General features: G+C 31.6%; 2 protein-coding genes across 2 annotated transcripts; one reads left to right on the top strand and one right to left on the bottom strand.

The window, feature by feature from the left end:
- The first annotated feature begins 1,621 nt into the window (after positions 1-1,621).
- On the top strand, positions 1,622-6,289 carry LOC148202768 (uncharacterized). Its single transcript, XM_088110721.1, has 6 exons — positions 1,622-2,521; positions 3,808-3,863; positions 3,964-4,194; positions 4,926-5,214; positions 5,587-5,783; positions 5,866-6,289. Exons 1-6 carry the CDS (start codon positions 1,661-1,663, stop codon positions 6,017-6,019), a joined length of 1,788 nt encoding a protein of 595 aa, XP_087966847.1. The 5' UTR covers positions 1,622-1,660; the 3' UTR covers positions 6,020-6,289.
- A 3,949-nt stretch (positions 6,290-10,238) lies between these two features.
- LOC148202767 (putative xyloglucan galactosyltransferase GT17) lies at positions 10,239-12,733 on the bottom strand. The gene is made up of 2 exons (XM_088110722.1): positions 11,984-12,733; positions 10,239-11,871 (listed from the first exon to the last, which is right to left on the bottom strand). The coding sequence occupies exons 1-2, from the start codon at positions 12,573-12,575 to the stop codon at positions 11,057-11,059; spliced, it is 1,407 nt and encodes a 468-aa protein (XP_087966848.1). The 5' UTR covers positions 12,576-12,733; the 3' UTR covers positions 10,239-11,056.
- Positions 12,734-15,718: the final 2,985 nt, after the last annotated feature.

Here is a 15,718-nt window from a genome sequence, read left to right as displayed (position 1 = left end):
TGCAGAGAGTAGTTTATTTTTAATTTAGTTTAATAATTTTTTAATATGTAAAAATATAAAATATATAAATAGTTTGCTCTTTGGAATAACATGGTCACTAAAACATTTAAGTCTTATTAATGGTGTATGATTTATCTCTTTGCATTTGAATTTCTTAATAACATATTATTTAATGATATAAAATCAGTTATAAAATATATAATTTGAACAAACTAATTAATTATAAATAATTTCAGAAAAACTATTTAGTTATTTATTTATAAGTTTTTTGAGAAAAAAAAAACTTTAATAAAAGTAAAACACATTAAATTTCTTACAAGCTAGAATCAACCCATACTTTTAAAACAAAACATATATTATAATAGTAAAATAAATTTTATAATCCAAATTACATCCAGAAAATGAAAAATAGACATGGACATATATTAATATTTCAGTTATTTGAATGCACAATTACGACTTTGTTAAATTAAAATATTTTAAATATGACTTCAATAACTCAATTAAAAATACTAATTAAAAAAATTAATTAAATATATTTAAAATAATTAATATTAATTATTATGATCATAAAGCCGTTGGTAATGAATGCTTATCAGCTAATTAGCAGTGTTGAATTCAAATTTAAAAAGTAGAGTTGTTAAAATTTGCGAAACAAAATTTTACCGTTGTTAATGATTTTAATTAACTCGAGTATTCCATGGCCAAGTAGAATAGATAATTTAACTATAGGTTAATTTAGGTATTTTTTCAGTTTAGAGTAAAAACTATGATGTAAAACTAATGAAATTTATTTAAAGATTAACTTCTGATTTAATTCAAGGCTAATCTATTTACTTTTCTATGGTGAATTTAAATTTGACGTATAAACTAAATCGAAACTATTTTAAATAGTTTTTAATACGTCGGATTCGAATTCTCAAAAACAGTACAACCAAACCCAGCCTTGAAATATTCAAAACCTAAATATGCATTTTCGTAATAAAAAAACTAATTTAAAGAAGAAAAATATTATTTGACCCACTCAATTTTTTACATTCATTTCTAATCATCTTTTTTTTACTTTTAGTTTTTTATTTTTTAAAAAAATGTAAAAATTTAAACTTTTATATAGTTAATTTATCTTTTATTATATGTCAAATAAATATAAAAATATATAATAATAAATTATTTATAAAATAAAAACAACAATAAAAAAAAAGAAGACGGTGTCTGCGTCACTGTCACGTGAGAGTTCCTCGAACTCTCCACACTAACCATTTGTCAAAATCCCATATTCTACTTTTTTAATCCTAAATCCTATTTTTTATAACTTGGATATTCATATTTGTCTTTTAATGTTTGTTTAGCTGAAAAATATTAGAGTGGGAGAAAATAAAATTAATTTCTATTGTTTGGTACAATAAAAAAAGTAAATAAAATTTTAAAAATTATCATCTTCATATTTTCATTTATATATCCTATTTTTTATATTGTTCTTTAATTAAATACATTAAAGAAAATTGTAATAATTGATAAAATAATAGATAGTAAAATAAGAACTTAAAAAATGTTTTTTAAATGTGCTGACTTTGTAATCTGAGAACTCTCACAGTTTAAATTCACCATAGTTCCATTTCTCTCGTTCTCACTTCCACCTAGTTTTCCTTTCACTCAAACAATGGGTTTGGAAGTAGAAGAACCAATAACGACAGGACAATCCACAGCACCAGAAACGATGTCGTTGAGTTCACCGCAAAAAGTTCAAAACAACTTGACCGTTACATCCACGCTCCCAATCGTGCAGCCTCACGCGCTTCTCCCAAAGCCTGTGCCCCCAACCGCATCGCTCCGAAACGACGTCACCGTTTCCTCTGCATTTGGCAAGTTCTTTCACCAGCGCCGCCATGAGCTGTCGTCTGCAATCTCGCGAGGGATCTCCACTCTTAAGCACCAAACCGACGATGCTTTGAAGAAGAACAAGAACGAAGACGTGACAGAGTTCAACCTCTCTGGACTGAAAATCTTTGTCGCAGTAAAAAAGAACGCACCGTTCTCACAGCGCCGCATCAGCTTCTTCTCGCGCTCAAACTGCAGAGAGTGCAGCGCAGTGCGGAGCTTCTTCAGAGAGAGAGCGCTGAGGTTCGTGGAGATAAATGTGGACGTGTTCACGGAACGGGATAAGGAATTGAGGGAGAGAACGGGGAGCACGACGGTGCCGAAGATTTTTTTTGGAGAAAAGCTGATAGGAGGGCTGGTGGAGCTCAACGCACTGCGGAAGGACGGCAACAAGGAGTTGGAGAGGCAATTGAAAGACGCAGAAGGAGAGGGGCCGGCGGCTCCGGTGTACGGGTTCGATGAAGCGGCGGAGGAAACAGTGAAGGAAGAAGTGGCTGAGGAGACTTTGAAGGTAGTTAAGGTTTTGAGGCAGAGGTTGCCAATTCAGGACAGGGTGTTGAAAATGAAGATTGCGAGGAACTGCTTTGCAGGGAGCGAGTTGGTGGAGTTTCTGGTTCGCCACCATGGCTACGCTCCTACCAAGGTATGCTCAATTTGAGTTTTATTTTATTTTTCTATTTATTTATTTATTTATTAAATTTTGAGTTTGAATTCAATTAGGATAAAGATAAGAATGAATTAATCTTAAGGGGCATCAATTATACAGATATTAATTAAGACATAACGTTTTATTTTTAGAATGATAAAAATTAAACCTGTGTATATTTTAGTTTTTTTTTTCTTTTCTTTTAATCAACAAAGTGTAAGTATTTTATATATATACTTGAGTACTTAAGATGCCTATAGAAAAAATATGTACAAATTAACTGTCATTTAGTCCTTCTATGTATATATTTTTAGTCAAAATTGGAGTTTCGATACATAAATTTTATTATAAATTAAAATAAATCTCATAACGTATTAATTGAAATAAATACCAAAATAGGATAAAAAAATATTTTTAATAATAACTAGTGAAACATGCGTGTCTATTTTTTTTAATTATAGTGAAATATGTTTTTAAAAAAGTTGTTTTGATAATTATTATTAGAATAAACATATTAAAAAAATAAGCAACTCCAAAATTCACGTTAAAACTTCAATAAAGAAATTTGGATATTTCGGATGCTAAAAAGCAAATTTAATCTGAATTTAACCCATCTCTAATCACGAGTAACTGTTTCACTTTTATCAATCCTTATTTTTAAAAAATATATTATTATCATTATTTGTTTTAGTTGTGATTCGAGTAATTAAAAATTATAACAAAATGGAACAATTTTATTTGATGTTTTAGATTAAAGTTTAAGTTGTAGTAAAATGCAACAATATTCATTAACACTAACTAGTTTAAATGTAGAATAGTAAAGACAATTACAAATGAATGTAACATAAAATTATAGAAATTAAATGACTAAATTATAGATATTTTATAAAAAAATAGGAAAAATTGATAAAATAATTTATACCAATTCGTGTAATTATCTATCTTTAAATTGTTTTAGATTAAATTTTAAATCAAATATATTAATATTATTATTAAAGTGCTCATAGTGGGAATCGAGTAATGCCTGCCATTTGTAAGGTTACTAGCCTTTTGCCTGTGCAGCAGTAATCAAAGTTCATCAATAAAGTAAAATTAAGGCCAACAATCATTGTAGTGACTATTATGTGATTTAGAATTGGCACACGACATTTATAATTTCTGGTTTCTTAATATAATGTATATTGTTTTCAATGTTGCAATTTCAAACATATTATGATCCCCAATTTTGTTGCTGTAACTGCAAAGTTTCTACTAAATGGTTTCCATTACAAACATATGTTTAGGCTGTTGAGATTGGAAAACAGTTATGCAAGAAGCACTTCATCCATCATGTTTTCGGGTAAGTTAAGAATTTTTTATGAAACAACAAGTGCATTTTAATAAACGAGCCACACTCCTTCATTAATATTATTCTTGCCATTGTCAACCTCCATTTTTAGGGAAAATGATTTCGAGGAGGGAAACCACTTCTATAGATTCATTGAGCACGAACCCTTAATCTCCAAATGCTTTAACTTCCGTGGTGCCACGTATGATAGTGAACCGAAGGCTGCAGCTGCAGTGTGTGATAGGCTCACCAAGATTATGTGTGCTATTCTTGAGTCTTATGCTTCTGAAGACAGGAAACGTATTGATTATCTGGCCATTAGCAAAAGTGAAGAATTTCGTAGGTATGTCGTGTCACATACAAATACACCAAGTTGTATATTTTGTGTATATTATTGTGAATGCAATGCATGATTTTGTTTCCCCGGGTAACCATATATTTGCTCATTCTAAGTTTATTCTTGCGGATCTTCAATTTTCAGAATTTCATATCCCCTCTGATGTGAGTAATAATGAATTCATTACATGCAAATAGACAAGCTGGGCTGTCTAATCATTGATTTTCACCGCGTTACCTATTTAGTGTCTTTAAATTAGTCAAGCTTTGTTGTTGAATTCATCAATTTTGATAATCATTAGTCTGATTGGCAAATATTAATTTTCAACGAACAACTTGAGAATGTAAGGCAATGCCTGGATTTTCTCGCTCAAGCAATGTGATTTGAACCGTTTCCTGTATAAACTACTATATAACATCTACATTACTTAAACATGATGAAAGGAATCTAGACTTTTGTTATTGATGGTTTAAAATGATTTTCATGATAATGAAGTAATAATAACAAAACAGGATGCTATGTTAATAGTACGAATATATGAATATTTCCCGATTGAGCAGCTCACTTGCTTTTACTTTTGCCCTGCTTCTGTGTTCACTGTCTTGGTAAGAATGTAGTTGACTTTTTATGAAATGAATGTACTTTGATATACTTACAGAGAACATGAAAAGAACGAAGTGGCGCAGGTATCATATTTTGCGTAACTAAAGTTAAATTTATTGTTTTCCTAACTGCAGGTATGTAAACATGACCCAAGATCTGCAGCGGGTGAATCTATTGGAACTATCAGAAAACGAGACACTTGCCTTCTTCTTAAATTTGTACAATGCTATGATCATCCATGCTGTCATTAGAGTCGGGTGTCCTGAAGGTGTGATTAATAGGAGATCCTTCTCTGAGTTCCATTACTTGATTGGAGGGCATCCTTATTCTCTTAGTGCTATTAAAAATGGAATCCTTAGAAGCAATCGGAGGTCACCATACTCCTTAATCAAGCCCTTTGGCTCAGGAGACAGGCGCTTAGAGGTAAGCAGTTTCTGTGCATAAGGTTTTGGATAATTTGATGCTGGTTGAACTGAACACCCTTATCGTTAACAACCATGTAAATTAGGGACGAAATCATGTTCTTTATATACTTTCCATCAAGCCTTCAAATGAATGACATATAGAACTTTATTTTTCTGACACTATATGGAAGGTGGTGTTGCTGACTTAAAAAAAAGTACCACTCTGCACATCATTAATTCATTATTTGAAACTTGAAGGCAAAGATATTTATCCATTGCTATAGTTTCAACAACTTTTGTGTGTCTTTTCTAATTTATTTTTTTCTAGTTCCCAGTCAATTCATTCCTTTCTCATACCAATAATAATTCACTTGTTCCTACCAAACTGCAGCTTGCTCTTGTAAAAATGAATCCGTTAGTTCACTTTGGCCTTTGTAATGGCACGAAGTCGAGCCCAAAGGTGAGGTTTTTCTCACCCTATAGAGTAGCAGAAGAGTTGAGATGTGCAGCTAGAGAGTTTTTTGAGAATGATGGAATTGAAGTGGACTTGGAGAAGAGAACGATTCATCTCACTCCAATTTTCAAGTGGTAAGCAGTTTGTCCTTTGCTGCAGCCTTGGTTTCGACTTGCAATCTTTAGCATTCTGCTCAAGAAATAATTATATTGGCAGGTACTCTGGGGATTTCGGACAAGAGAAGAACATGTTAAAGTGGATAATAAATTACTTGGATGCAAATAAAGCTGGTCTTTTGACACATCTCTTAGGTGATGGTGGCCATGCTAATGTCTCTTACATGAGTTATGATTGGTCAATAAATTACTGAGTAGTTGGGAACCGTTATTTATTCTGCATATAAAAGAAAGACTTTGATTGATATTGATACCAAATCTGAGTGTAGATGAGATATTACTTATATAGACCGTACAATTTGTAAACCAAAATCTGGTGAAAAATGGTCATATTTGTATCTGTGAAAGAAGGAGCATCTAGATGACCAACGATTGAATCCACGAGTTTCTACTTGGGTGAGATTTTTACAGAAAATGTATCAAAGTTAAACTATACTTATATATTATGGGTGTTCTATATGTTATCACACCGACCAACGTAAGAAATTGCCCCCTAATGTTTTTTATATTCTCTCAGTAGCCAATTTTATGTTGTGTATTTGGTGATGAACCTTTTTCTGCAGTGTAGAAAAGTATTAGTTGTGTGATTGACTGCTATAACAAATGAAGAGCGGATACCTAACACTCTACACTCCAAACAAAATTTGAATTATTGTGTTTTTGGTATTGGACATTCAAAATATATTGATGTGCTTTTGGTATCGAAACAGTGCGGGATTACTCCATGCACCTCTCCACCCTTCTCCGTACACTCCTACATTTCAAAAATATCATTCTTCAAAAAGCTTTTTTTTTAATAAATTTCAAAATTCGTTGAAGTTTTTGAAAAAACTTTCAACAGATTTCGAAAAATATTTAAGGCAATGTTATGAAGATACAGTGTCCTATTTGACATAGTAGAAAGATTTACTTATCTTTTGTAATATGAATTTTTATCTACAATATTTAAGAATTGTTAGTCATATTTTTTGGCTAAATACCTCAAAAAGGATTTCTCTTCTGTAATCAAATTGTTTGAAAATTATTATGCTCGATGTAGGATTGATAGCAAAATGTAATTAAAGGACTTTCTATTACAATTGCATTTGTAAATGTCATGCATAAGGATTGGAGTACCTAAGTACTCAATTTAATATCATACAGTTTTCTTTGGTGATAAACACAAATAAATAAAAACATACTTTAAAAAGAAAGGCGTATAAGAAACAAATTTAAGAGAGAAATAAATTTAAGAAAATAAGGGTTAGTTACACACGCATTTTACTTTTGCAATTCATTTTCTTAAAACTTAATTGTTAATATTAATTATTTATTAGAGTAAAAGAATTTACAATAAAGAGATTTAAAAATAAAAAATACTATAAAAATGAATTTGATTGGACATAACTATTTTATATATGACTACCTTCTAACTTATAGAAACTATATTTACACAAAAATAAAAAAAAAATATAAGTTTAGAAATTAATTAAGAAAATTGAAGAAAGACGGAGCTAAAGATAGATGAAAAAGGGAAGAACAAAGAAGAATGAGTTACCCTTTACCTAATTTGGAAAGGAATAACAAAAACCGTATTTGGGAATAAAATAGGAATTAAACAATAAAGCATGGTGAGAGATAACTACAAACATTTGAGTTGTACTTTTCCTAATGAAGCAATAATGCTTACTATAAAAACCATTATTTAAGACATTATTTGCATTGTTCAATTGCTCCAAAAGAAACCAAAATGGAAAAAAGCTCAAAAATTTTCTGGGTTATTTCCATAATCATAACTCAACAATTAGCATTCTTGGCCAATGCCTCACATCATAGAAAGAGGACTGTGGCAGCTTTATACGTTTTTGGTGATTCCACTGTAGATGCTGGAAACAACAACAATCTCAACACACTTGCCAAGGCAAATGCATTTCCCTATGGCATTGACTTCAATAATTGTTCCACAGGAAGGTTTAGCAATGGCAAAACCCTTGCTGACCTTATTGGTAATATTTTCATTTAATGTTTCCATGCAAATGTAAAAAAAAAAGATAATGATACTTTGACAACATTTTTTTGACGACATTTTAACATAATCTATGTGTCATTATGTGATTGGTCCATGTTGATGTTTATGATTATTATTATTGATTGTGGAGTAATTTTGAACCAATTACAGAATGACACGTAGATGATGTTAAAATGTTGTCAAAATATCATTATAAAAAAAAAAAACAACCTTACTAAGATTTTTTTACATTTTTTTCCTTATGTAGCTATTAGACTGGGTTTGCCCATGCCACCTCCGTACTTAGGTGTGCCCAAGTCTAAGAGACATCAACTAATAAGAGGGATTAACTATGCATCAGGCTCTTGTGGAATCTTGAATTCAACTAGAGCAGTAAGATCCAAAATAAATAAATAGTGTTTAGTATGCTTTTTCTTCTCAAACTATTTTCTAAAATTATGTTTTATCTTTAAAAACTATATATTTACTTCTTTGCATTATATGAAAGTCATAATTTGACTCAAATAAAAATTTCTTGTTCAGTTTCTTTCTCATCATATTTTTATTTTTGTGATGAAGGGGGATTGCTTGTCTTTAGACAAACAAATTGAATACTTCACCTCAACTGTGATCAATGATCTTCCGAGAAGCATACATAGCAAAACAAAACTAAGGCATTTCTTAGCCAATTCCTTATATCTCTTATCAATTGGATCTAATGATTACATGTTGAATTATTTCAAGTATCCAAATGGAACGAATAACAATCTAAATCCAGAAAAATATGCAGATTACCTACTTCAACAATTGGCTTCACGTATCAAGGTAATCTTTTTAATAAATGATTTGAATTATACGATGATTTCTCATAGGTAGTAATTGGTAAATTTTAATATGTCACTTTTCAATTAAGTATTTTACATAAGTATTTAAATTTTCTTAAAGAATGTGAAGAATGTGTTTCCTTCATTCTTTTTTTTTTCTCCAGAGAATTTATGATCTTGGAGCTCGAAAGTTTGTAGTAAGTGGAATTGGTGAAATTGGTTGCATACCAACATGTGTTATAAGGACACCATATTCCCAAAAATGCAATGAAGATATAAATCAAAAGGTTAAGCACTACTCAGAAAAACTCCCTTTGAAGCTACAAGAGCTGCAAACCCAACTCTCACATTCACACTTTATTAATTTGGATAATTACAATTTCTCCCAGAAAATTAGAAATTCTCCTGAAAAATTTGGTAAACAACGTCTCCCATGAATCTCTTATAAAAAAGGAATTAAAAATTTCATGTGTTTTTTGTATTCTAGTATGATCATAGCTGATGCTTTTATTTATTACATTTTCAGGGTTCAAATATACTTTTGACTCTTGTGTCCAAAGAAGGAAACCTTGTGCAAATCGGAATGAATATTATTTTTTTGACTTTGCTCACCCTACTGAAGCTACAAATAAAATATATGCAAATGAGTGTTTTAGTGGAACCCAATTGTGCCTTCCTTACAATATTATGAAATTGATTCATGGAAACTAAAATATTTGTACCATGTTCTTATATAAATATATCATCAACAATTTTTTTTTGTTATTTGTTGTTCACTTTCTCCTTATGTATGATAAACAAGTTAAATATCCCGCTTAAAGTGTTTTATGATTTTGAACAATTAAAATGGACTTGTACTATATATTAGAGAGAGAAGAAGAGAAAAATACAATAAATATTGTGGAAAAAGATGGTTTTGGAAATCAAATATCAAGAATTTGAGTTTTAGGAGAGGGATGAATGCCGATATGAAAGGTAAATAAATTGAAAAAATAATATTCTATACTTATTTTTTTTTAAATTATACCTAGTATGGTTGGAAATATGTTACTAGGAAATATTTTTACAGTAAATATAATTCCATTGCATATTATATTTTCATGAGATACTCTATGGTTGTGTACATGTGTTTAAACACGGTTATATATAAAAATATCCTAATATTAAATACAATTTTTCTTCTTGTAGTGTAAATTTTGAAAACCACATATATCAAATCAGGACACACATGAATTGTGTTTCTAACTTTATATCATTGACTAAATAAAATAAATAAAAGAATATCGAATCAAACTGATGATAAATTATGACACTTTTTTTAAGGCGATGGAATATTATCTAAGAATTTTTAAGTCAAACGTGTTCGGTACACAGTCTTTCTTCGTTATTTTTGAGGAGTCATGCATGACAACAAATCTCAAAGAAATATAGAGCAGAAAGAAATAGACCACATGGTGTTGGTCAATTTGTACGCAAATATTTGGCTGAACGTTTCTTGGAAGAGCATTTTTCTTCCGCTAATTGTGCATTTACCATACTATAATAATAGCATTAGAATAAAAAACTAAACCCTAATTGAAATATATTACAGAGTGGCAAATTCAAAAACTATAATATAATAATTTCATCAAAATGTGAATAAAAACACTAACCAATTAGGAATGAAAATGGATTGGATGATACTCTATTGGGATATTAATACAAAACCAAAAACTGTTGCCTTAAATGTACGTCACTTTCCTCAACACACAATCCCAAACATTATTAACGATTCCATTTATTGCTTCTACCTTCCTCTATTCACTGCCACCACCGCCATTTACACCTCTAATATCTCACAACTTGGTCACAGATTGAGCCGAAAAAGGAAAAAAAAAAAAACTTGGTCAACTCAGAATGTGATTAGCTTTAAGTTTATAATCACACAATTTTACTTTTAACAATTTAATCATTTTTGTGAAATTGATTGTTTCATGTATTATAACTATACTATTTTCTAATGTTCTAAACACATGACAAGTTAATGGAAGATGAGTATATTAGAATGGATGAAAAAGACTAAAATCACATGTATACCTTTAAACAAACCCAATTGACAAATTAAAAGCTAAAACCTGTCACCAAAACACATGTATCATAATTGCAATCAATTCTGACTATACCGATTATTTCCCAAACCTGTATTTTCTGTGGTTAAAATTATTTATGAATACTTTTATTAAAAGAAGTTCTCTTACAGACTGAAACCAACTTAATAAAAATAAATTTCTTACATTAAATTAAAATATAATTCTAAAAAATCGAACTATTTCTACAAACGAACATGTTTATAAATTTTCCATCCATGATTAAAACTCTTTCATTTTTTATTCATTTTTTTTATAAAAATGTCATGTTGCCATGCACGCGCTTCAACATGTTCAAATGTCGGCGCTTACCAAGCTTCTGGTTTCGTCCAAAACGAGCCGTGAGAGCTGTTGCAGCGCGACATCCACAACATCCTCAAACCCAACAACTCCACTCGCATCGGGGTGCGTGTAAGTGAGTTTCGGGATCAACCCAATGACCACCTCACGCATTTTCTCAACCTCTTTCTCTTCAATACTCGCAAGCACATCTTCGATCCTCTTCTTCCCTTCGTTCACCTCTCTCTCGTCTATGAATACCGAATACGTATCCCTCTCCGTAGGAAAATACCACACGTACTGTGTATACGCAGTATGTTCTGAGAAAAACACGGGAATACACCCAGCAAGAACCGAGTCGAAGGTTGACCGGCGCGTGAAGGAGTCTCCGGGGGCCTGAAGACAGAACGTGGACTTGCTCATAACTTCCAGAACATTCATGGGGTTGTGGCACCGAGCATCACCACTGGCGCACTGTACCAAAACGCAGCGTTCCGATGCGTCGCATTGCGTCACGATGTGGTCACGGACCTTGGCTTTGGCGAGGTTGGGACGCGTGCCGCCGACGAAGGAGAAGAGGAACGGACGAGGGCGTTGGCGAACCGTGTTCTGCCACGTAAGCATCTCGGAGAGGGTTTTGGGGTGGAAGTAGGAGGGGTAGGGGATTGCGAATTGGTTGTGTCCTTGCCAGGGATGTCTTTCCACTGTTAGCACCGACATGTTTCGGACAGTGGGTAGGTTAAGGAAGATGTTTGCTCCGAAGTCGGGTCCATCTTTTGTGCGCATGAAATCCCACGCTGTTCTCCCCACGGCAACAAAATGGTCTTTCCCTACACGTAACCAAACACATTTTCCTTTTTACCATTATATATATATATATATATATAAAATATATATAATGCAGCAATAATGCAGGGAGATTTAGGTTACAGTTCTTTTTACCATTGTTCCTTTTCCACCATGGTTGACTCTGGAGGAAGTCAACAAGATCGACGGCCAAAGCATCACGGAGGGTGAGATTGTGCTCACGGAAGACGCTGGAAGCGTGAAGACCACCATAGAAGGGGATGTAGAAGAGACGGGCGGCGTGGGGATCGGAGGTGCGGCAGGGGTGGTTCTGAAGACGCGCGTGCACGATCATGTCCCCGATGAACTGGTGTGTGGCGTACCAGGAGGGAGTGGGAAGGGGTTGGCCAAGGCCATTGTTAGCGACATGGGGGCACATGTTGGTGTAGATGTTAAGGTTGTGACAACGTTGGAGGAGTCCTAGGTTGAAGCGCGAGGGGAGGGCGTAGATGTAGAACAACGGTCCTGATCCTTGGCATGTTGTGGTAGTTTGGTTTTGTGACGGTGTGAGGGGATGGTGATGGCGAAGAAGAAGAAGCCATGAAAGAAGAAAGAGTGATAAGAAGATGGTGTACCTTAACTTGTTGGTGATTATGTGATTGTGGGGTTCTTTGGATTTCGAGAAGGATGGTGTTTGGGAAGGAAGAGAGTCCAGAGGGGTAGTTGGTGATGGCTTGCGGAAGAACATGGAGGAAAGCGAAGAGGAAAAAGAAGAAATTGGGTTTTGTTGTGTTGTGTTGTGTAGTTGCTGATGGATGAAGGAAGATGGTAGAGTGATTGGTAGGTGTGGAAGTCATTGTGTGGGACACAAACTTCTACTGCTGTTGGTCAAGAACAAAGGCCAGGACAGCTTGGAACAGTTCTTAAGCATTACCTTTCATGAAATTTTCATAACAAAACACATTATATTATCTTTAAATAATGAATAAAAACAAAAACATTATATAATATAACTATATATCAGGTAAACTTATTATTTTAATGTTATGGATTAAAAATAATATCAACTTTTATGTTTACATGAAATATTTAGCTTTGAAATATTTATTTGATGTGAATCTTGATTTTCCTTTTAGTTAGTTTAGTTCAATATTATGATCAATGGTAAATTATAATACATAACAAAGATATGAAATATTGAAAACAAAATATAATTAAATTATTTGTATAATTTTTTTAAGATTTCATTTATCCAGATTATCCTGAAAATTCGCAAATCAACCATTATACGAAGAAGGTCAACAAAATTAACCTATAATGTATAAAACCTACCAACTTTTTCATACTAAATCATAGCGGGCAAAAATAGGATGGATGAGTCTGCATTGCCTATGATAGAATCTAATACGTGTTCATCATCAAATTGGTCGTGATATATAAGGTTTAGTTTGTAAATATTGATGAAAGTTTGTCTTAAAAACTAAAGGTGATACAAAACATTGAAAAAGAAGAACGTATTGGAATGATGAGTTATGCGATGGGTAGAAGATTCGAAAAGATAAATATATCTTGGAACACTTCATTTTTGCGTCGTCCAAAGTTGAAAAGATGCGTTGAATCACTTCCTCATATAATTTGTTAAGTCTTGTCTTCTTCTTTGTCTTTTTCCCTCAACTTTTACTTTTTATTTTCTCCAACGTGTTTTATTCTTCCTTTTTTATATTATATGTGTGTAATTGATGTTTACTAATTATTATTATTATAAATGATTTTTTTATCTTTTTTGTTGCACGTCAAAATTTTAATATAAATTAGTATTGTGTTTGCATCTCTGTATTATTCTTATGCATTGTACAACTAAGCAACTTGAACATCATGATTATGTATAATTCAATATTAAAGTTATCCTTGAAACATAAAAAACAGAGCAATTTGGATTTTGGTCCAATAATGCGGTGACACAAGAATCACTTCGTTTCACCATTATTAATTATTGAAGAAATTCTAAAGAAAAATCAGAAGAAAATCCATGGTTGGGTTTGTTTATGGGAATACTTTCTCGCAAAAAGAAGAGTGAGTATTCCTTCAATTGATGTTCAATAATTAACCAAGAAATGAAAGGATTGATTTATGGAAAAATGCTGTTTCCATAAATCACAATTTTCTAATCCATTTTTCACATTTCAAAACATCTTAGTATAATAAAAATCACAATTTTCTAATTCAATCCAAATTCAATTTTCAATAACAAGATTAATACATCAATTTCAACATATCATCACAATTTAAGGCATAAAAATCATTCAAAAGCGAGATTAAACATAAAGCTATAATTAGCTTCTCTCACAAGACATTTCCCTCAAACAAGAATTTTCCTGAAAAACCAAAATTTATTGAATTCCTTACCCAATCAACAAAAACCCTAATTATAGTTCTTATGCCTACCATTATGATAAGAAAGCAATAGAGTCGTCAAAAGCAACTTTGAGTAATATGTATGGCTTTAGAGCCACACATAACTCTAGGAATCAAAACCTAAAAGAGGGAAAACAAGACTTATTTTGTATAACTCTTTGATCGAATGGTTGCGTAAAGCTCCTCATGAGAATCACAAATATGATTCTTGATCTTCGAATGAACGAGTAAGCTAGAGACTTTAGAGGGTTTGGTTGTAGAGATGATAATTTTATAAAAATGAACTTTAGTTATTAAAACCTTTATATAACTTAACCCTTTAACATTAAAATATTATAGTGTTCTATTTTAAATAAAACCACCAATACATGTTTAAGTTCAAAAAAATGTAGGAACATGCAAATCATAAAAAAATCACCAATTTCTTATTTTTCTACTTCTTAGTAACTCAATTTGTAATTATAAGGAAAATGGTTGTTTGCTTACAAAATATAATTAATTGAAACATGATAAGTGATAAATTTATGTCGAAAATAAGATATTCTAAATCACCACCTTTGAACTTAAATCTTTGTTTGTCCTTAAACAAAATACAAAATCAATTTGTACATAATGATTTAAAACAACTTTTTTTATTAGTTAGTTCAAAAACTAATATCAATTCTCAAGTTGTTGCTCATAGTACTAAACGGTATTAGAAAGTGGTTTTAAGCCTAACTCAACCCCACAAAACTGGCTTGTAAGATAAGGTTTGCACCCCACTTATATATTATAATTTGGCTTTATCTCTAGTCTTAAAAAGTGAGCTTAAGTCTAATTCAACCTCACAAAACCGACTTATAAGGTGAGGTTTGCACCCCACTTATATATTATAATTTGACCTTATCTCGAATCGATGTGAGACTTCCAACAAACGGTGTCATATTATTAAATGGTGTTTTTAACAGTAAGACACAAAAATGCAAATTCATTTCATAGTTTTGAATCAATAAAATTTCTCTCATCAAAATTAAGTGCAAGAGATTTTTCTCCCAATTAAATGTTTTACTCTAAGCAATATCTTGCAGCTTCCACTTAGTTTATATTTTTGTTTTCAATAACTATATATACACTGTTATAATGGTATTTAAAGACTTGTAATGTAGAAATGTCAACTGTGAAGAAAATATATTTTTACAAGATAAACAAAACTTACTGCTAATTTTTTTAACTGTGTAGAAATGTAGAAATGTTTCTCTATTTCTTTTCCAACCTTATTTTAATGTTTTTCATCTCTCCTTTCTAAATATATCCAACTTTTTCCCTCATCACTCTGCATTAATCCGTTTTAAAGTAATCGTTTTATTCTTCTGTATTTGATTGATAACATCTGATATATTTTCTTTTTCATTCCATAACAGCCCAACGTGCTTTTGACAACACACATTCTGATAGCCTATAAGCAAAATGAATAATAATCATATTAAACATGGCATT

This window comes from Vigna umbellata, chromosome 3 (assembly GCF_029865625.1).
Source record: "Vigna umbellata cultivar VRB3 chromosome 3, Vumbellata_1.0, whole genome shotgun sequence".
Lineage (NCBI taxonomy): Eukaryota > Viridiplantae > Streptophyta > Magnoliopsida > Fabales > Fabaceae > Vigna > Vigna umbellata.
Note: the sequence above shows the minus strand (reverse complement) of the source record. Positions and strands in the feature narration are given on the sequence as shown.